Source organism: Podarcis vaucheri (assembly GCF_965113315.1).
Source record: "Podarcis vaucheri genome assembly, chromosome: 5".
NCBI classification, from domain to species: Eukaryota; Metazoa; Chordata; class Lepidosauria; order Squamata; family Lacertidae; genus Podarcis; species Podarcis vaucheri.
The window spans coordinates 44,836,496-44,857,329 of NC_138763.1; the positions used below are offsets into that span (position 1 = coordinate 44,836,496).

The window sequence follows — 20,834 nt, forward strand, 5'->3', positions numbered from 1 at the left end:
CCCTGAAAATGATGAGTTCACCCTAGTCTTTCACTCTGGAGTTTATGGACAGGCACCAAAGTCTGATGGACCTTCCTCTGGATGTCTACAATTGTCTTGCATTGAGCAGTCACTCAGCTGCTCTCCACACACCCAGTTCCAGGCTTCAGAAGGCTTAGTGAGTTTCCCAGGGGATCTAAAAGATGGCAGATGGGAATCCCTCCATTCATAGTTCATTCTGTGGCCTCTTCACAGTTCTCCTTTTCTAGCTACTTGGAAGAGTGCTTTATAGCAAGCTCTCTTGCTCAGAAGTTCTGCAGAATAGGACTATGTAGGAAGGCTGGATCTGACTAAATTAAAGTGCAGCCATGTGTTATCTGTTTATGAAGGAATCCCTCCCTGCACCTCATGAATACCATATGCTCCTCCTTACCATAGGAGGGCAGGGATAAAAGGTCATGCTGCATGTAGCTTGGAGTGAATCAATAACTTTTATAAGTGCTAAGCCACACCAAAACTAATTATTTTTGTGCTCCAGAAAATACTTTAGTGCTGCATTATGATGCTGGCATAGGCAAGTGGAATCCATCAAAGTCACTGGTCTCAGTTGGTGGGGGAGAGCAGCTTGCTTTGAGAAGAAGCTGCTCCTCCTGTTGCAGGCAGTGTTTAGGGGAGTGCTGAAGGGAAAGTGGAGGAGCGATCCCTGCTTCCTTCCCATAATACTTCTTGATAGAAATGTTCTAGCTACATACTACTCGCCCCACTTCCAAGAGAGAATAATTGGACTTACTGTGAGGTTTTATTGGTTTACCTTACCCAAGTCCTAAGGTGTGTGAGTGTGTTATGAATGCAATATTTATAGAGGATATCACCTAGGTTGGGGACTCCTGGGGACTTCTAGCTACTCTTGTTCTCTTTGGATTGATAATATTGTTATTTAATATTAATGTCCCCCCCCCCCCTGAATTCAATGTTTAAGTTTAGATATATCTATATTGAGAAGGATGTGTGTGTTTTGCTCCTCTGTTACTTGTTTGTAGCAGTAGGTAAAGCGTCTCCTTAAAGAAACTTTATTCCTACCCTGGCACTAATCTCCTTGATAAAGCATAGTGGGCTGAGAGCCAGTTCCTTCTCATTGGATGAATACAGCTGTCTTTTTACAAAGGGTTTTGCTTGTCCCCCTTTGCTCATTATGGGACACTGTATTCTGTATAATGATTATATAAAAGCAAAATTATCAAAATAAAGAATTTTAGCGTGCTTATGTGAATGTTCTCTAGTAGTTGGAATAAGGAATGGATTCTAAGGGTTTTGTGTGCAAGAGGTTTGGAGAGAGAACTTCGTTCCAAGAACTAAGAGACGTTTTAGGTTAGGAAAACAACTGCAGCTTTTGTAGGCAATCGTTTGGATCGTTTCTTCATCTCCTTAGTGTTCATGTAATGTATTGACCTCTGCTATGTCTATGAAAGCAATTTACATTTAGAAGAGCTGTTATCACACTTACCATAAAGAAATCAGTATTTTTATTCGTAGAACCGGGAGACTTTTAACAACCTGAAACAAAAATGAAGTTCATGCTTTATCTCCATTTGCCTTTGTTTTGTTTTATTTTATTTTGTGTTGGTCACAAATTGCATCTGTACGTTGTGTGACTTAATTTTATTTGCACTTTTATATACCACCATGCAATCTGTTGATGGAGGGTGGTTTAGAAATATTCTCAATATATAAAAATACATTTTGATTGTCTTAACTCCTAAGACTCTAATAGCCTTGTACGGGGATTCAACATTGTACTGAGGAGTAAGTGGAAGTTATTTGAAATATCATATTGTTCTTGTCAGCATCTCCAATCAGCTGTGACTTGTTTATTATGCACTTTGCAGATAAGGTTGCTTACATGCTGTCCACCTTTGATGCTATAGTTGGGTCAGAAGTGTCATTAGTATCATATTTTGCCGTTGACTATCTGTTTTGGTTAATATCACATTAGGCCACAGAGAGCATACTTAAGAAGCTGCATGCAGCTGTATACACAATGCACCATAGACTGCCCCGGCTGATAAAATTTGCTAGGGAAGAACTCAACTTAAAACTGTCTCCTCTAATATACAGTATTGTCTTAGTGCTGGAGATTTTCTGGTAATATGACTGACAAATCCTCCCAAAATAGTGGTGCTATGGGATAGTCATAGGTGGCTCATCTGGTATGGTGCAGCTGCTACATTAGTTTCTCAGCAAATGGATTACTTTTGCTTACCAAGAAGTCAATACGATGCGAATTTGGCAGTCCTGCTGGCATGCTTGCACTGCACTGACTTCCCTGCCACATCTCCCATCTCCTAGTAAGTAATAGCATCACAACTGCTGGGAAACTAGCATAGCAGCTCTGTTACCCTGGCAGCTGAGACCACATAACACCAGTCATGAAAGACCTATATTGGCTCCCAGTATGTTTCTGAGCACAATTCGAAGTGTGGGTGCTGACCTTTAAAGCCCTAAAAGACCTCGGTCCAGTATACCTGAAGGAGCATCTCCTCCCCCATCGTTCAGCCTGGACACTGAGGTCCAGCTCCGAGGGCCTTCTAGCAGTTCCCTCACTGCAAGAAGTGAGGTTGCAGGGAACCAGGCAGAGGGCCTTTTCAGTGGTGGCACCCGCCCTGTGGAATGCCCTCCCACCAGATGTCAAGGAAATAAACAACTATCTGACTTTTAGAAGACATCTGAAGGCAGACCTGTTTAGGGAAGTTTTTAATGTTGGAAGTTTTATTCTGTTTAATATTCTGTTGGAAGCCACCCAGAGTGGCTGGGGTAACCCAGCCAGATGGGCGGGGTAATAATAATAATAATAATAATAATAATAATAATAATAATAATAATAATAATAATATATCTATCTCTGAGGACAGCATAATTGAAGTTTGAGAACCATTGTGGCAATTTCTGGATTTGAGTACTACCTGAGACTACTCAGCACTGAAAGGCTGAAAGATTCCAACAGGCAAGAAGTATCATACATGCAGACAGGCCCAATGCCAGCATTGTTTTGCAACTTTGAAAATGAGCAACCCATGTCTACATTCAGCTCCTGTGTAGCAAAACATAAGCTGCTTCACGTTTAGGGTGACTGTGAACACTGGAGCCATCAAAGGAAGGGAAATTTCTGATTGATACCTAGAACCTCATCTCCTCAGCTGCATTGTTTGTTAGATCATAATTACTGCGAACCTTTTTTTTCCTCTCTGAAAAAATATATATAATCGGTTTGAAACAGAAATATCCAGATGACTGAACAGACCAAGACTATATGTATGGATATATTATTCTAGAATCTGTTTCAGGCAAACTCAAGAGGAGGGCTTCAAGGACCAGTTTAGTATGGTGTCAAATAAGAAATCCTAGGTAACTTAGTAACCACCAGATGATCCTAATTTTTATTGGTTTTCCATGTAGAACTGATATGTGTAAATATATCCCTTTGAGCTGTTGATTTTAAACTTTGTCAGCTAAAATGACACCACAGCTATGCAATACAATAGAAGAAAAGGCTTCTTTGCAACACGTAATGGAGAATATTTTCACTCTCCGACCTTCATACATGAATGTAAAATTTCTCTCTCTGTTTCAGAGCCATTATCAACCATTTCAATCCAAAGATAGAGTCTTACGCAGCTGTGAATCACATCTCACAGCTTTCAGAAGAACAGGTAAGTTACATGCATCTTTTTAATTCTGTTATTTCTTATGGTGCAGTGTTCAGAAGAGTTCACCCTACTCTGTCCCGGCTGACTGCATTGGAAGCCTTACATTATCCCGAGCTAGGGTTTAGCAAGCTCTCAAAATAGCAGCCCATGAGCAATAAATGGGGCATGTGCTGCCACATGCTTAAAGTCTAGGAAGGCAGAGCTGTGGCCCAGGAAGAAAGACTTTTTCCAAGACTACCCTGGTGGTTTCTCATTTGCAAATGTGTACTTGATAAGTGATGACTCTGAAAATGCACAGTGAGATCTTGGCAAACATTTGGAATGCAACTTAATTTGGGGGAGTGCTAGGATTATGTGAACATACGCAATAGTTGATGCTGATTTTTCAGTGTAATGGAATTCACTAAGCCATGAATAGCTATTTTAAGTACATTTCTAAATGAGGAGATTTTTCATAGAGAGAGCAATTACGGTTATATTTTATTTTATCATAATTCAACCTGATTCCTCTACTTCCTTGCCTGTCAGAGCTGTGTAAATGGGCCTTCCTGAAGTTAAATAGCTTCAGGGAGGAAAAGGTTGACCTTCTTGTCCATTTCATTAAAACACACACAGAGAGAACTGGGGCTTAGGAATTTTGAAGCTTGGCAGTAGCTAGTCATACACTCGGTCCACCCTTCTTTCCCTTCAGTTACAATTTATTATGTTGATGCATTGCAGGATAACCTGAAGGTATGGGTTAATGATGCAGCATCCCTGTTCTTGTTGGCTTTCCTTTGTACAGTTCCTCTGCAGAAAGAGTACTGCCAAGCTCCAGACAATCTATTCAACTTAATTTTCTTGCCAGGAGTTGCTGTACCCGTTACTATGTTCTATGATGTTGTATTTTACAGATTCTCATTCATCTGTTCACTGTTGATTATATCAGCCTATGCTTTTTTTACTTCTTTTTTTAAACCCTTTCAGCACGTGCAGTAATTGAAAATGGGGCCCTGGATGTGGGAGGCTTCGCAACCATGCTTGGCTTAGTCTGCTAGTTTTAAGAAAGGGAAGCAGCTTCTCCCTGTCAGTGCAGTGGAGCATTCATCCCCCAGCAGTTCAGGGAGGTCATGCTGAATTCTTTCTTCACCACACGCCTGTGCTTTAAATAAAACCACCACCAGCAGCAGGCGGCAGGTAATGAAATCAGCTCTGATGCACAGAGCAGTTTGAGGAGAGATTATTAGGAAGCAGGGAAGTGGTTTGATTTCTTCTTTCAAATGGAAGCATTACCCCAAAGTGGCAGAAAGATCAAAATAGAGAGGAGTTAATTAAAAAGAGGTGGGACCTCCGGATGGCATCCAAAGGAGGAAGGTCTAGGCTAGGGCTATGCTAAATGGTAGCCACTTCAATTTTGTGCATGGAGGTAAAGCTTTGGAGAAGGGGTGGAATGTTCAGTGAACACTCAAATTTTGTTTACCTTCCTATCTCCTCGCTGCTATTCACTGCCTGGTTTTTTAAACTGGAACATCTTCCTGGGACTATTGAACCTAGCCAATCACAGATCAGCTAGTGACAGTAATGATTTCACTGAGGACAAATGAAGCCAGTATATTTGTTTATATTTCTTAAATTTGTATACCTCCCCCATCATCTGTAGTCCTCAGGTCAGTTTACAACATAAAAATACAAGGCCAAAAAACCCCTCAAGAACATAAACAAATCAATAACCACCCACACCTCCTTCCAGCCAGTTGCTTTGCCCTCACCATGAACCATGATATCAGAGATTAGGGATAGGAGGGATCTTGGACCTGTTGTCAAGGCAACCAGGCTTGGCTATCTTGGTCATTGCTACATTGGACTGGGGTGGATTCATAGGTTAATAGCCTTTGCTGTCACTGTCCCCACACAATAGGTGAACATTTGAGCCCCCTTTCTTTGACCCTTCAAAAAAATAATAATGAAGGAAGGGTCTGCATTTTGTAGATGCTTGAAAGGTTTTGAGAAACAACTCTCTTTGATTCAGCATTAATCTATATGTCCATCCTAAGAGGGCCTTAGATCTGTTTCTGCAGTGAGAATCATGGAATCATTCTGGATATGGGACTCGGCTCTATTTTTGATTTTTTTAAAAGCTAAATATTTCTGAATGCTTCTGCTTTTAACCAATCTGATAATGAGCTAAAATATATATTCCAGTGTTTTGAACAAATAGCTTGACTAGATAGTACACACAGACTGTTAATAATTTGGAACATCATATTAAATACATTGGCTAAAGCAGGGTGAGGGTGAGAAAGCGCAATATTTTTGGCAGTAGTGTGCTGTGAGCACTGAATATGCTTTTTTGAAAGGTCATCTCCTGTTAAAATCTGATAAGAAATCCAATTTTGTAACTTACAAATAATTAAGTAAATTGCATGATTATTCATAGGTTATATCAGTGCTTTTTTGTACTATCAAGCATACAACTAACAGCATTGTAGTAGATAGAAGTTACATCTGTTGAAAGGTCTGGCTATCAAGTTTTCAAAACTAGGGAATGTCATTGTGATCAAGTCTACCCATCCTCTGGCTATGCAGGCAACTCCACAAAGCAGTTGTTGCATCCAGGCATTGTGATTTAGTTAACATGCTTCTCAGTTTGTGTCCACATACAGGCTTTCCCAATTTTATAATACGTGGAGAACTTCTTATTGTTCACTGTGCATTTGCCTCTCAATACTTGCTCTTTTTTTGTCCCTCCATTTTATTTTCTACTCTACTGGATGTGGATGTGGGGAGGATAATTAAGTTTAACCCTCAGAGTGTGTGGGTTACTCTGCTGGTCACTCCCCCAAATAGATGAACCAGAACAAGCCATATTGTGGAAACCTTTAAGCGACTGCTGCAAATTTTGCTGCACAGTCAGGGCAGATGTATTCAGCCAGTTCTGTCTTTGTGCCCCATTTTTTTCAAGCAGCTGTAGCAAAACTACTATATCATGCTGTCATTCCACATTATCATTCTGCATTGTCATTCTGCATTGTCATGCATTTCCTATCTAGTTCTCCTGATTCAAACCTTTAGTAATTTTGCTGGAATTGTCTGTCTGATGACATTTAGCTCTTCCCTTAGTGATTACAGTTATGATGTAATAAGAGCTCTGTTGCTCAGTAATACTAATTTGTGTAAAGCTATTAGCTAAATTTTCTTCTGCTCCCTCTGCTTTTCATTAGTTTATTTAAAACAACTTTTTAAAAGCAAATAAACTTAGGAGTTGCTGTTTGCAAGCTCACATATCCCCACCATGATCCTAAGTGCTCTGCTCTGTTCTCTTTACATCTGGGTATGTACTGAGTCCCCAGCTACAAGTAAATTAATATAGTAGTTGCTTTAAGTGGCTGTTCTTGGTATTTTGAGCAGGGAAGAATATGTTCAAGCTTTTTCAAGCCACTGTTTCATGGTCAGGTCATATATCCGTAAATGTCTTTGTGCATGTGTATTTAGTACTCGAAAACCGATGCAAGAAAGATCAGAAATGGTCCTCATTGTTAACAGGCTCTTTCATACACACTCACCAAAATACCACCAGAATTTCATAAATGTCCAGCTTTCATTTAAATATGAAGTGTACTCCAGAATTTTAACCTTTGTTTTCTGGGGCTTGAATTCCAAGATCATGGATGAAATTAGCTTGCTGAAGTGGTGGTTTTCTTACTTCTAGTACACATTGTGCTAGTTTACTGTTCGAGTAGCACACATGAGTTATGTAATACCTTGTGACAGCTTTAGAGCATGCATATGACAACATTTAATTGTGTCCCAAAAATATCCCTGCTTAACTACAAAGAGAGAGAGAGAGAGATAAACCTCAGAGCAATTGCTTTAGTGCCTTTTAGTGGCTTCCATTAAATTTAATGTATTGGATGCAATAAAACAAATGTCACTGGAGCAGGATGGAATGGGCAGAAAAGCCACATTGGAGACAGGATTGGCTTGCTATATACCAGGGGCAGTTTATTGCCAAGGAGAGTTGATCCCTCCTTCCCCTGGTTTTTCAGCCATTTCATAAATGCATTTTCTAATTTAGTTATATTTTAATTACATGGAAGAATCAAGGCCTTTCAGGGCAGCAAGTATACTTTGGCAACGATGTATTCTGAGTTTATCAGACTCACATGTATCTATGTACAGGACTTAGCTTGACAGTTTAGGAAAGATCTTCAAGTGCAACTTCTTCATAGTTCAGAAGCAAAAAATATTTCTTTTTGATAACTAAAGGGGAACACACATTACAGGTTTCTGTCTGAGATAGCCAAGATAAATTATTTTTTTAATTACTTGAATTAAAATTAATTGAATTCAGTTGCTGCAAACAATTAAATTTCCAAAATATCTGTCAGGTTTCCCTGAGTACATATGTGATGGGTGGAATTCAATGTCACGCTCCTCCAAATGTTCCATCTGTGCAAGCATTGCAGCTTGCCAGATGAAGCAATCCCCCCTCTCTTACCGCTGTGTGCTATTCTTGGATTTTTCCCGCCACTGCCCCTGAGCCACATTCAAGGTACATGCTGAGGGAGGAGAGGGTGTGCAAGCAGAAGTCCTTGCATAGGGTTTCCACTGATGGGACATTAGGTTTACTTTGCCCATTATGATCAGCTCAATGAGAAGATTACAATTTTTGCAAGATCAGGATGGAAGACATTCCTCTGATGGGGTGACACTTGCCACCACATGTGACATGCAGGGTCCAACCAGGTCTTCTGCCTCGTCTCCAAAGGGAGGAGCCATTCTGCCCACCAGTTTGTGGGTGGTCTAGGTGCTGGGTTGAATGGCTCTATGTAGCAGTTTATCTTCTGACTATATGGTGTGTGTGTTTTCCAATTTTTCTAAACTCTTTTTTTATCCAGTTTGGTTGAGTATGTTCCTTCCACTCCATGTTCTCATTCTGTCTCCTGCCGTGAAACATTAATTTTCTTCTTCATTAGTTTCTTTCCAGCCCCTTTCTTTTTCTCGTTCAACCCCATTAAGTGTTTGTTCTCCTTCCTCCACCACCCACCACCCCGGTGTGGTTCCCTGGGGTGTATGTGGGGTTTATTTTAGGAGTGATGCTGAGGAGTCCTGTGATCCTCAGAAAGGGTCTTGGAGGGTAGTTAGCAGTGGTTTCTCCTTTTGAGATTTGTCTAGTGACACAGAGCACAACAGTTCCCAGTCACCTCTTCCAAAGGTGGAAATGTTTAAAGTGGTCTTTCTGCCACACCCCTCTCCTTGTTTCCTCACCGCTCCATAGTGAGCTATTCAGCCCTGCTCTCTGGTTCCAGGTATTCCAGCACCTTTAGTTCATCTGGACTGTCTGTGCTCCTTAGCCTTCTTGGCAATTGGTGTGTGGGCATCGTTTGAGAACAGAGCAACTTCAGGTGCATCTCACCCTTAGACTAGCTTGGCAGGAGCATCATTTTGGATTTCATGCATGTCTGCAGATACTGGCTTCCCATTAGGAAACTAGCTCAGTGGGGAGGCCTGTTGAGGCTGCGGCATTAGGCACTAGGTGCATCGTCACAATAAACTGGCTAGGCAAAAATACATTTCCTGTGCTATAGGTGTTTAGTAGTTCACTCTCACAGGAGTATGCTAGTCAGTAATCACACAGTTCAAAGATGGAGTTAACTCTCTGTTAGCAAAAACATGACCGCCACAGACTTGGTTGTGTGTCAGACCTAACGAGCAGAGTAGCTCATTCCCAATGGTCTTCCTCCATGAAAATCAGCAAGACTCAAAGTCCCTGCCTCCTCACCAGGGCTTTCCCCAAGCAATCAAAACCGCACCTGCATGCAGTCAACCTCTCCTCCAAACTTTTCATATCTCTTCTGGTTCTGGGAGACAAGTGGGGAAGGGAGCTTGCTGCAGCAGGAAGAGGAGACACCTGTGACTCTTCATCAGCCTGACTCATTTCTGCCTCTTGGCCTCCTTCATCCTCCTGTCCTGCTTCAACTTCTGCCTCTGATTTTGGACTTCTCTCTGCCACAGACTCTCCCAGCTCACTAAGTCCTGTTCCCTCTTCAGCTTCTAACACCTCCTCTTCTCAGTCTTTTCCTTCTGACTACTGATCGTTGTCCCACCACCACTCCCTGGGCTTTGAGCCTTCTCCAGCTGGTTCCTTCCATCATTCCTCTTTCTCCAGCCAGTTCATGGCAATGACTGTATCCTAGGTATAGATTAAATTTGAATTTAGACGTTTGAATTTAGAAACTATAGGTGGTAAGCTAGGTAAAGGTAAAGGGACCCCTGACCATTAGGACCAGTCGTGACCAACTCTGGGGTTGCGGCGCTCATCTCACTTTATTGGCCGAGGGAGCCGCGTACAGCTTCCAGGTCATGTGGACAGCATGACTAAGTCGCTTCTGGTGAACCAGAGCAGCGCATAGAAATGCTGTTTACCTTCCCGCCGGAGCAGTACCTATTTATCTACTTGCACTTTGACGTGCTTTTGAACTGCTAGGTTGGCAGGAGCTGGGACCGAGCAACGGGAGCTCACCCCGTCGTGGAGATTCGAACCGCTGACCTTCTGATCGGCAAGCCCTAGGCTCTGTGGTTTAACCCACATTGCCACCCGTGTCCCTAGGTGGTAAGCTACTAATGCATCAAAGTGAACACAAGAATTTCTGCTTGCACAGTGAAACTTCCCTCTCTCTCCACTTCCTGTGCAAACGCCACACCCTCCCCAAATTTAAGAAGAATGCAGGAGGAGGGGAGGGGAGGTGGGAGAATGTTCCATTGCACAAGCAATAGTCCTTGCACTGATGCAACAATTGCCTTAGTGCTATGTTGGATTCCACCCTATATTTTTTCCTATCCATTTTTTTGTGTGGTTTGCTTGTTTCTACTGTATTCCAACTCTTGGCCCACACATCTTGTATGCTGGGATATTCTTAAACAAATCTTTACCATTTTACTGCTAATTATTTTAAGGGCTGTTGCTTGTTGGTAATCTGGTTATTTCAAATAATTAACTTTGATGTTACTTCAGTTAATTAACTTGAACCAATTAACCTCTTGTTTTATGGATACTCCTTGTCCCATCCAAGCACTTGGGGTCAGAAAGCACTTTGCTACATGGCGGCGGGGCGGGGGGACTAAGGCAGGACTAATCAATAAGGATCTTTTTGCTGCTAAGGATGTTCAGATTCTGTGTTTCTAATGTGCAGTTAAAAGACAGTGGTTGGGATACTAGGGATCCTCTCACATCAGGTGTTTTTTATTGTACAGATATAGAGGTAAAGCGTTAAGACATCCTGCTTTGCAGCGCCAAACATCCAGCATGGAATGCCTGTCCTGGTGTCAGAATAGGAAGCTGAGTTTAGTGGTCAACATATTTCTTCCTAGCTGTCCCGTACAATTGGGTGTGCTATCTTAATTCTGCATGAGGATGCAGGCAGAAACATTTTGAGAGACAAGGCTGCTATTTTGAGCAGCATTCAAAGTGTTGTATGATGTGTCTAATTTTAGGTACTCTTTCAGAGATGGCTTTGTTTACTGTTTTGGTATATTGAAACTTGCCACGAGCCTCTGTGATAGGGTAGGTTCAGTGGTAGTAAAACTGCTGCTCCCTAAGCATCAACTCAAGAGTAGCATAGCAGGTTATTAACCTATTTTCTATTTATAATCCAAATTCACTGGGTTATAGGCTAGTGCTCAGAGCACACTCATTAGTTCTATTTTTTATTATCTCTGCATTTGCTTGTAGAAAAATGCCTAATAACTTCCATAATTTAATTCCATCAGTTGGAGCAGGGGGTACTTGTGGCTTTCTTAACACTGAGGCTTAATGTGTTGGGACTTGCGAAGCTCACTGAGATTTTTGTGATGGAGGATGTTGTCAAGTTCAAAGTGATGCTGTTGATTAGCCCTGCCATTAACCATCTGCTCCAGTTGGTTAAAGTGCCACTGAAGAACAATCAAAAGAGCCTGCGTTTAAAACAGATTAAATTACAACTTTTTGCATCTGATATTAAAGAAGGAGCTGTCGCTTGTTAGCTTTTGTGAGCATTTGATTATCTGTATTTTCTATCCCCCCCCCCCCGTTTTAACCCTTTCTTGAAACCAAGGGGACAATAAGCACTGACTGCTTTCAGGCATTGACTTCAGTAGCATGACATGCAGGTGCTATGTTAAGCTGCCCTCCTGACACTGCCCGCCCGCCCGCTGCTTTCCCCTGGATTATCTGCGCTGTGTAGGTGACATCTATTCCCCATGGTGGCAAACTAGGTCATCTGATTTTTATTTGCTTCCTAGGAGGGGGAAGCAGATCAACCACTGTGTCTCCTGGAGCATCAGAACAAATGCTTGTGAGGCAAAAAGGTGCAGTGTCTGTAGGGAGACAACGTAAAAACAGGAGAAGGAACGGTGCTTTGGTGGTTGGTTTGCCTCTCACTTTCAGATGCTGCGAATTCAGTTCAAAGTGTTAGCCGGCAAAGACTGTCAGCCCCTAGATGCCCAAAGGGATGCTTTTCATTCCACATGAAGGGAATCCTGCCTATCTCGGCTGAGATGTGTCACTGTTCTGTGTTGTATCTGTCCTGGAGAGCCAGGAGATTGAATAATGCCAAATTAATGGAGAACTAGGTGCAAAAAAGGGCCACTATTTTGTTAAATTGAAATAGCTGTATTGAGTCCCATCAAGGGAAATGGTGGGTATAAATAATGTATAAATAAATAACTATATAGAGAGCAACCAAATTTTTAGTTTAAAGAGAGCAGGGCAAGTCAGAAGGGTGGTATACAGGTGCCAAACAAATGGACCATTGTACTGACATTCCTCTCTTCTCCTTGAGGTAGAGGAGGATAGTTTTCACCTGCTGTACCTCTTCCTGGTGAAAGGTGAATTCTGGACACTAGGATGGCCCTATTTTCTTAATAGGGTTCAAGAGCTTTACAGAGCTTCTTTTTCTTACCATGTTCTCTTCCCTGCCTTTGCTAATTAGAGGCCCATGGTACCCAGACCAAAGTAAGGAAGAAAAAAATGCCCTTTGCTAGCCTGTCACTTTAAGATTACCCAGTTTTTCTAGCCCTTGGTTCTCCTCTGGTGGGGAGTCATGTCCTTCCTGCCAATTTCCCAATACACAGGCTGGGGAAAGGCTGCTAGGCTGCTGTCTCCTAGGTGCCATTGCTACCTTGCCTGATTCATCCCCTGGTTAAGAGCCACCTGTTGGGCAGAACCAACGTGGGTCAAGTGCCTTAAAAGCTGGACTGTTGCAAACAAAATTGGTTGTCCCTCAACTTCACAAATAAAATATTTTTGCTCTCTGATGTCTTTAGTTTTACACCAATAGCTTTAAATTTTTTTTGGAAGCGTGTTGGTTTCTTTTAACAGTACTTGGAATCTGAAAGTCAGCAAGATGGTCAGGTATATGCTTCTATCCCTCTTCTGACGATGGGCAGATAAGGGTCTATGTTGAACATACCATATGATTGCCTGGCAACCATTCCTCTTGCCACCAGTAGCAGCTTCTGAATGCTTTGCTCCAGTGAAGCAAGCAAACAATCGAAATAAAACAAAGCTCCCCCCCATAAGCAAGGCAATAGTTTATCTTCTTGACAAAGAGGCAGATGGTTTCACAGATACGTAGTTCCATCCCCCTGAAATAATTAAAGTCTCTATTTTTCCCCCTTAAAGGGAATTTGGTATGGGACAACAGAATCTGTCACTACATCCTCCATGCCAAAAAGTTCCAGATCTAGAGGACTTCCTAAAGCTGCTTAATTCTTATTCAAAAGTAGGCTCTGATTCTTCATTTAACAGATGACAGAGCTACCTCCCCCCTTTTACCCTGCCCAGCTTTCTAGTTTCCCAAGTTATGCTGTTTGACTAGGGTATAGCCATCCCTGTATGGAAGATCAGATCAGATCACTTGCACATTCACAGCCAGTATTCCAGACCATTCTTTTCCTTTGTGCCATCTGAGTGTGTGTTTTAAAAGAAAAGAGTCAGAGAGGTATGGTGTTCTGAACTGCCCCTGATTTTGCCTCAGTGGTCTCCCACACATTGTGGATAATGTGCCAAACTACTATCAGCTTAGCTGAAATGTTTGTCCCTTCCTAAACCTGACCTTTGTCTCTGCTCATAGGAGGAGGAGCTCACACTCCTCTGCTGCCCAGCACAAAGTAACTGTTTGTGTCAATTGTCCATTACTTTCCTTTGTACCACATGGTAGTTCTTCTCTCCAGCCAATTCCTGGCCAAGAAACTGATTCAGCCTGCATTTTTACACAGCTAAGCTGTCTTGCACCTGGGTGAGGACTTCAAGCATTTAGTGATCTGCATTCACAAACTAGAAACTACTGGGGGAATATCTGGTACCCAGGACTTTTCGGGGATCCTACAAATCCATAACAATGCATACATAGAACAATAAATAAGATTTATAACATTTGTGTGCACATGATATTTTTAAACCAATCATTAAACTGTGAATAACCTTTCATGGAAGCAGGCAAACAGTTTCAGACATCACAACCCCTGGTAGTAAAATCTAACCACTCCCAAAGGTCCTGGGCAAAGATGTGCATCCTCATCTATCGAGAGGACACCAATAGCATCAGCACAAGATGCACCTCAGAAGAGAGATCTATCTTTCCACAAGTGGGGGACCACCAGATAAAAGGTCTCCTGCACTGTCACCTGTAAATGTAATTTGCAGGTGGAATCACAAAGACTGTCTCCTCTATAAGTCTTGATGCACAAGCAGGTCAATATTTCTTTTGAATATGGGGTCCCAAGTTGTTTAGGGCTTTTTATAAGCACCCAGAATCTGGCTAAGAGGAGAATTGACAATCCTTTTTGACCCCATAAAATTTCCCACTATCTAGTCTCAGTGCCAACATGTAAAAGAGGATTGAATCTTTAGCTGGACAGATAGCTGTCCCATAGAGGAAGAGTTAAAAAAAAATCATATTTTTTTTAGCTCTCAGCCTTTTCTGACCCACGCTCAAAGTATCATGAGTTTTGGTGCAGAGGAGGCAGTTTGACATGACATGGGCTTTATTTTATCAGCATGAAACAACTCTCTTGCTGCTTCTCTGTCACAGTTGCTGCAGTTACTTTTCCAGGAGGTTATACAGGAATATAAAGTAGGTCATGCTGTGCACTGTGGATTCCGTGCAACCCCGAATATGGAAATCTGCCTGTGCAGTCTATAAGTGGGACATTCTAGAAAGTTCTGGAAGATTAGAGGTGCCACCACTCTCTTCTTTACCCAGGTATTTTGGTGTTCTTTACATGGAGTGAGGGAGTTTAACCAACAGCTTTTGGCTCAGTTTCTTTATGACCACATAGTGAGCAGCAGCAGAAAGGGACCTCTCATCATTTGGTAGTTTTGTAAGTTGTTGTTCCCATTCTCTTCCCCACCTCCAACTCTGTACGGATAGGGTATTGCTAAACCAAATGTGTCATGACTTCTTCCACCCCTTCCAAATTCTCTGAATTGGCCCGTCCTTGTCATTGCCTAGTTTGTCAACATTGTGAAGGCATCAGCCTTGTAGAGCTTCTTGAACTCTTCATCAACACTGCCTTTGGAATCTTTAGGCTCAGAAGCCTTTGGCTACTCAGTGCCATTACTGTATTTCATCCACCTAAGCAGTTGTGGCTAAGCCTTATGCCAGTGCCCCCTTTGTATCAGCATGTTAAGAAGCTTTATACAGTGGTACCTCTAGTTACGGACTCGATCCGTTCCAGGGTGCTGTTTGCACACTGAAAAGTCTGCAGCTAGACTGCCACTTCTGTGCACGTGTGAGACACGCAGAGCGCTTCTGCGCATGTGTGCGCAGCGAAACCCGGAAGTATACACTTCCAGGTTTGCCATGTTCGTATCCTGAAAAAATGCAACCAGAGACTGACGTAACGAGGTACGGCTGTACAGGATCTCCTTCTAATACTTCTACTTGTTGCATCATCATTTTCTCAACCCTTTGACAGTGGCCAAACACTATAAACAGTTCAACATTGCCTACAGCAGTGAAAGTTTTAAACCTAACCTAGTGGGCTGAAGAAGTTACTCTTGGCTATCGTTTAAAATGGTTGAGAAGGAGAGAAGTGAGAACCATCCTTTTTCCTCCCCTCTGAGGTCAGAAGACAGAAGCGATGGACCAGACACGTGTTTCATTCCAGAAATCCTTTTCCTCTGTACTTCACAAAAGGAAAAGAAGGCAAAGAACCACGATCTCCTCCTTCCTCCCGGCCCCTTGCTGTTCACTGAGGAAGAGGTGTGAATTCTCACTGCATTTTTCATCTATCAAGTTGGGAGTGGGGGCAGGGGAACAGGCATGATGCCAGCACACTTCCTCCCCATCCCATCAGCATTGGGGGTTGCCTCTAGCACTTCAGCCATGAAGAGGCAAAAGCAATCATAGACTCCCTACATGTTGAAGCCAGTCTTTCAAAGATAGTTGTGGAATCTTTGAAAGCATGAAGCTATGCTGATGTCTGTCCAGCACGACTTCAGAGGTGCCGTTCACAATGACAACACCTGTAATTCTCAACTGTCTGGGCATTTAAGAGTGGGTTAACATTGTTGTGAGCACTTGATTCTTCTAAGCCTGTCCCTTTCCCACCTGGACTGTCTGACTAGTGCTGCTCTGCTGTGGAAGTAAGTTAATAAAATTGTTGACTGGATTGATTCTGAATTACACTCTGTATTACTAAAAGAAATTAAATGCTAGATGAAGACATCACTGCTCGGATGTCCTAGGATTCAAGACTTCGTTAGGCTAAAATACTGGGTTTTGTATAGAAACAATAATTTAGAAGAGGAAGTCTCCTTCTGCATGTCAACTTCCCAAATCATATATTCACAGCAACATTAATACTTGTGTCAGACTTTCAAAATAAGTAATGATATACACAGCTTTTCCTTTATGGGCATTATCTCTGTGTAGGCAAAATCACCAGAGGGTGGTATTTTGGCTACTACATGCAGTCAATGCAAGGATTTCTGCTTGCACACTAGGACTTCCACCCCTCTCTTCCCCTTGTTCCTGTTCTGTGCCCTCCTCTAAACTACTCTGGGGGGCTGAGGGAACTCCTAGAACAAATGTAGGGGGCATGCAGGCAGGGCTGTAGCTAGGGGGTGGTGAGGTGGGCCCCCGCCAGGGGTGCACAAAATCAGCTTAAAAATATGTCCATAAATATATATATTGAGTATTGCCTCATAAGAAATGGTTTTAAATAGAGGGTGAATTGAATGGGTGGAGGGAGGGGGTTGTAGGAAAGGCAGAAAGAAGAGCTAATTTGTCCATGGCTAGGGGGTGCAATCTGGACGGTTCTGCCAGGGGCGCAAGATCACCTAGCTAAGGCTCTGCATGCAGGGGGAGAAGAGGGAGAGAATGTTCTATTGGTCAAGCAGAAATCTTTGTGCTGATGGAGTTTTCACTTTAGCACTATGTTGAATACAACCTAGACATGATTCTGCTGAGAAGGGATAATGGGGCAAGTCCATTAGGAGCGGGGAACCAAGCAATAGGAAAATAAAGACAAGAAAATAATAGAGAGAACTATTTGACTTGGGGCAAATGAGCGATTTTAAAACAGGAAAAAGCAGCTAACATATTAATCCCTGCTGTGCAGCCTCTGTGTTCTTTTTGCAAATGATTTCTGAATGTCATCTAATCCTTCTAAAACTTAGGAAATACAGGCTTGTCTCTGTACGCAATGCTATGTAATCAGAGGAAATTAACCAGATGAAGTGAAGGGAGCTAACTAAATTGATAAATCATTGACGGTAAGGAGTTGTGTATGTACTGCATCTAATTGCATTTTGTAAATTAATGCCCAACATGTTCCTGAAGGGTTGGTGTGCTGAACATATATGCAAAAATATGCTAAAATACCCCAGTGAGGCTTTGAAATCTGCCTGTTCATAGATCATTGTGCACATCACCTTCAATTGCTCTGGACAGCTTATAACAGGGACTTTTTGCAGCCCTTGAATTTATGCAGTGGAAATTCACAATGGAAATTGAACAAACCTCAGAGTCACGGAATAAATCAAATCTCATTTCTCCGTGTGTGGAGGGTGGGCTTTTTGTCCTGTCCCTTTGCCTTTCCAGCAACTTTTAAATTGTACTGTTTTCACACCACCAGGTCAGATCCACCTTTCCTTTTAATGATCAGTTCTTAGTGCTTGGCCACTTCCCTGAACCTTTTTTATTTTTTATTAAATCTGAGCTAATGGCTTCTCAGGTGCCTGGTGCCTTGCTATAGCTCTGTAACTTTAATTCTTGCATGAGAATTGTTAGGCAGAAAGAATGATGGCCCTCTCAGGAATATAGGAAACTGCTTTATATTGAATCAGGCCATTGAGCTCATGTATTCCCTGCACCAATGATGGTAAATCTGTGGCCCTCAAGATTTTGCAGGGCTACAGTTCCAGTAATCCTTGAGCCATGCTCGCTGGGGCTGATGGGATTTAGAGGGCCAGAGGTTTCCCAATCCTTGTCTGTACCAACTGGTAGTAGTTCTCCAGGAAAGGGAGTCTTTCCCACCTGTTTCTGGAGACACCAGGAATTGAACCTGGAAGACCAGGTTCTGCATACTAAGGAGGCACTGGACTACTGAGCCTTGAGCATTCTTTAGGCTCACATGTAACACATTTGGTTGGCAGTACAGGCCAGAATTCCTAAATGCTTTCTATGAAATGCTTCTTTCACTGATAAGAAAATCTTAAATGATTTGAATGTGCTGCTTCTTTTCTTTTTTCATTTAGGCCAGGGGTGGTGGGCAACCTCTGGCCTTCCATATGTTGGTCTGCAGCTTCCATCAACTCCAGCCAGAGGTTCCCCATAGATATACATACAGGATGTAAATAAGGTTACTCAGGGCTGTAAATACTGTAACATCAGTATATTGGGCTGCAGTCTAGAGAACTGCACAATTCTTCTCTCTTTCTATTTTTAAGGCAGATATTTGGACACCAAGACTGGCACTATAAAAGAGGATTGCCCTTATTTTTATTGTATACCTGGAATCCTATTGATTCTCTGCCTCTTTGTAGAGAGGAGGGCAGAGTTTTCTTTATACCCATGAGAGACTGATGTAACCACTTTCCAAAATCTTAAACAGAATGGCTTGTTTAAGATCCACCCAGCATTTCTTTAGTAGCCCCTACAGAGTCCACACCGAAGCCTTAGCAGACATTGTTTGGCTTGTTGGATTTGTGCACTACTTGGTGGGGATATTGAAGAAGTGGATTTTGGGGTATTAGCTGTAAATTCTTAGTCTAATAGTTATGCATAGTACTCGTCTCTCCTGCCTTAAGCATTGCTTGAGAACTTTTTTTGTTGGGGGGGCAGTGCTTTTTACACCCTTGGAAAACCTGACTGGCACTTTCTCCCCTTATCTTCTGAGTTGTACTTACTAAAGGTTGCAATGATGAGACTAGCCATAGCATATACGTTTGCTCATGGCTATGAAGGGTTATCTTTTCCAAAGCCTACCTCACTATCAGGGCTTACAGTTCTACTCATTCCCTCATCCTTGACGGGGAACCATATGCCTAGATCAGAGGTTTTCAACCTTTTTGAGTCCATGGCGCCCTTGACCAACTACATTCTTTCTGCAGGAGCCCAGTTATGTCACCCTTGCCTGCAGAGCTGGCACCCTCTCACCCTTTCTCGAACACGCTCACTTGTGGAGTGTTCCCTCGGTCTCCTCTCCCCTCTCATTGGGAGTCCTCTGAGCTGCCCCTCCCCCACCCTCTAAGAAATGTGCTTCCTCACATTACCCCACAGAGATCTGGGACTTGTCTGCCCATTCCCAACAGTGGGTCTGCAGCTCCCAAGTCTCTAAAAGCTTTTTGATTGCACTGTGGGGACAAAGGTTAATACTGGCTCTTTGTTTTGTAAAGGCAATTTCTTCCAGAAGAAATCTATCAGGCTTATATGTGTGTGCCCAGCACAGAGAAGTCAGCTGCCTTGCCTGGACCTGCAGCAGCCTCTAGGGTGGAGTTTGGCAGATGTTTTGCATTCGCAGTGGTATCATGAAGGGTACAGCAACGAATTGCTCCCCTGATTAAATCTGCAGGGTGCACTTTAGGGAATCGGGATTGAATTACCGGAGCTGGAACTTGTTCAAAAGCCTGAGGATGATCCCTGCTGTGATTAACAACAAAAACAAACCAACTGTTGGTTCTCTTCTGCTTCAGACATTAACTCCCTGGGTTGCACCTGTGCCCCTACTCCCCCCCCACCCAGTGCATTGCATAAAAGAGGGGAGTGGTAACTATTATGGATTCTGTAGGCAAGATTATCTGCATTTTGCCATGGAAGTGGGGGAGATAAGTTCAGTTAAATAAAAAGGAAAAGTGTATTGGCTTTTTGATTAAACAAAGCATCTCAATATATAACACAGACCTTTTTCAGTTTTGCTCTATGGAAGCTTACATTTTTTTAAGCAACAGGAGTAGGTTCTGTTGGAGGTGATATCCTCTGGTGTGAGAGCTATCTCACCCTTCCCTGCACCTGCGCCAGTGATCCTTCCTTCTGATCATCATTGCCTGTTTGAGCTTTGCCTTCCCACTTCCCAACTGCAGTTTGCCCCATGATGTTATTGTGCCCCCTTTTTGTCAGTTGTAGTCCTAAGAAGCAATTTATCTGGGTGCCCAGCCTCAGTGACCTGTTACACAAATCATGTTAGTAGTACTTGTGATCTAGAACTAACCTTACTATGGGTTATAACACTAATTTTGCCGTAGCAACTTCGAAGAAAGGACTGGTGCTGCTTTGGAATGATAGGGAATAAAGAAACAATAGTGTTTGTTTAAAAGAACAATAATTCTTGAGAATTGGAGGGGGGCAGTTTGAGAGAAGTGCTAATGTGCCTGGATTGAATAAGCAAAAGGAGTGCAAGCAGCATAAGTGGTATTTTCCCTAGTGAATTGTAGCCACGTGATTCTCATTGACTTGAATGGGTGTCGTGCTGCTAAAACACTTTTAAATTCAGCCCATTTAATGGCCAGGCTGGGAGCCAGCGGGAAATTACTGCCGTTGCTAATACATGCTTGCATCTTTGCAAAATCTGAGAGTAAACCTAGGTGGAGGAACTGTGGGTTTTGTACTCTCCTCTCCACCTCCAACCACATCATTTTTCCTCTTCACTGAAACTCTGCCCAAGTCAGACTGTGGTCCCTGCCCCCAC

At 42.6% G+C, this 20,834-nt stretch overlaps 1 protein-coding gene across 7 annotated transcripts in view; it reads left to right on the forward strand.

Annotated features, from left to right (window-relative positions):
- The window catches only part of ARMH3 (armadillo like helical domain containing 3), a 126,774-nt gene that overhangs the window by 94,507 nt on the left and 11,433 nt on the right, over positions 1-20,834 (forward strand). For all 7 annotated transcript variants that reach the window (XM_082223437.1, XM_082223441.1, XM_082223442.1 and 4 more), the window contains one exon: positions 3,608-3,686. In XM_082223437.1, coding sequence (XP_082079563.1) covers positions 3,608-3,686 — 79 coding nt within the window. The remainder of the gene's footprint in view (positions 1-3,607; positions 3,687-20,834) is intronic.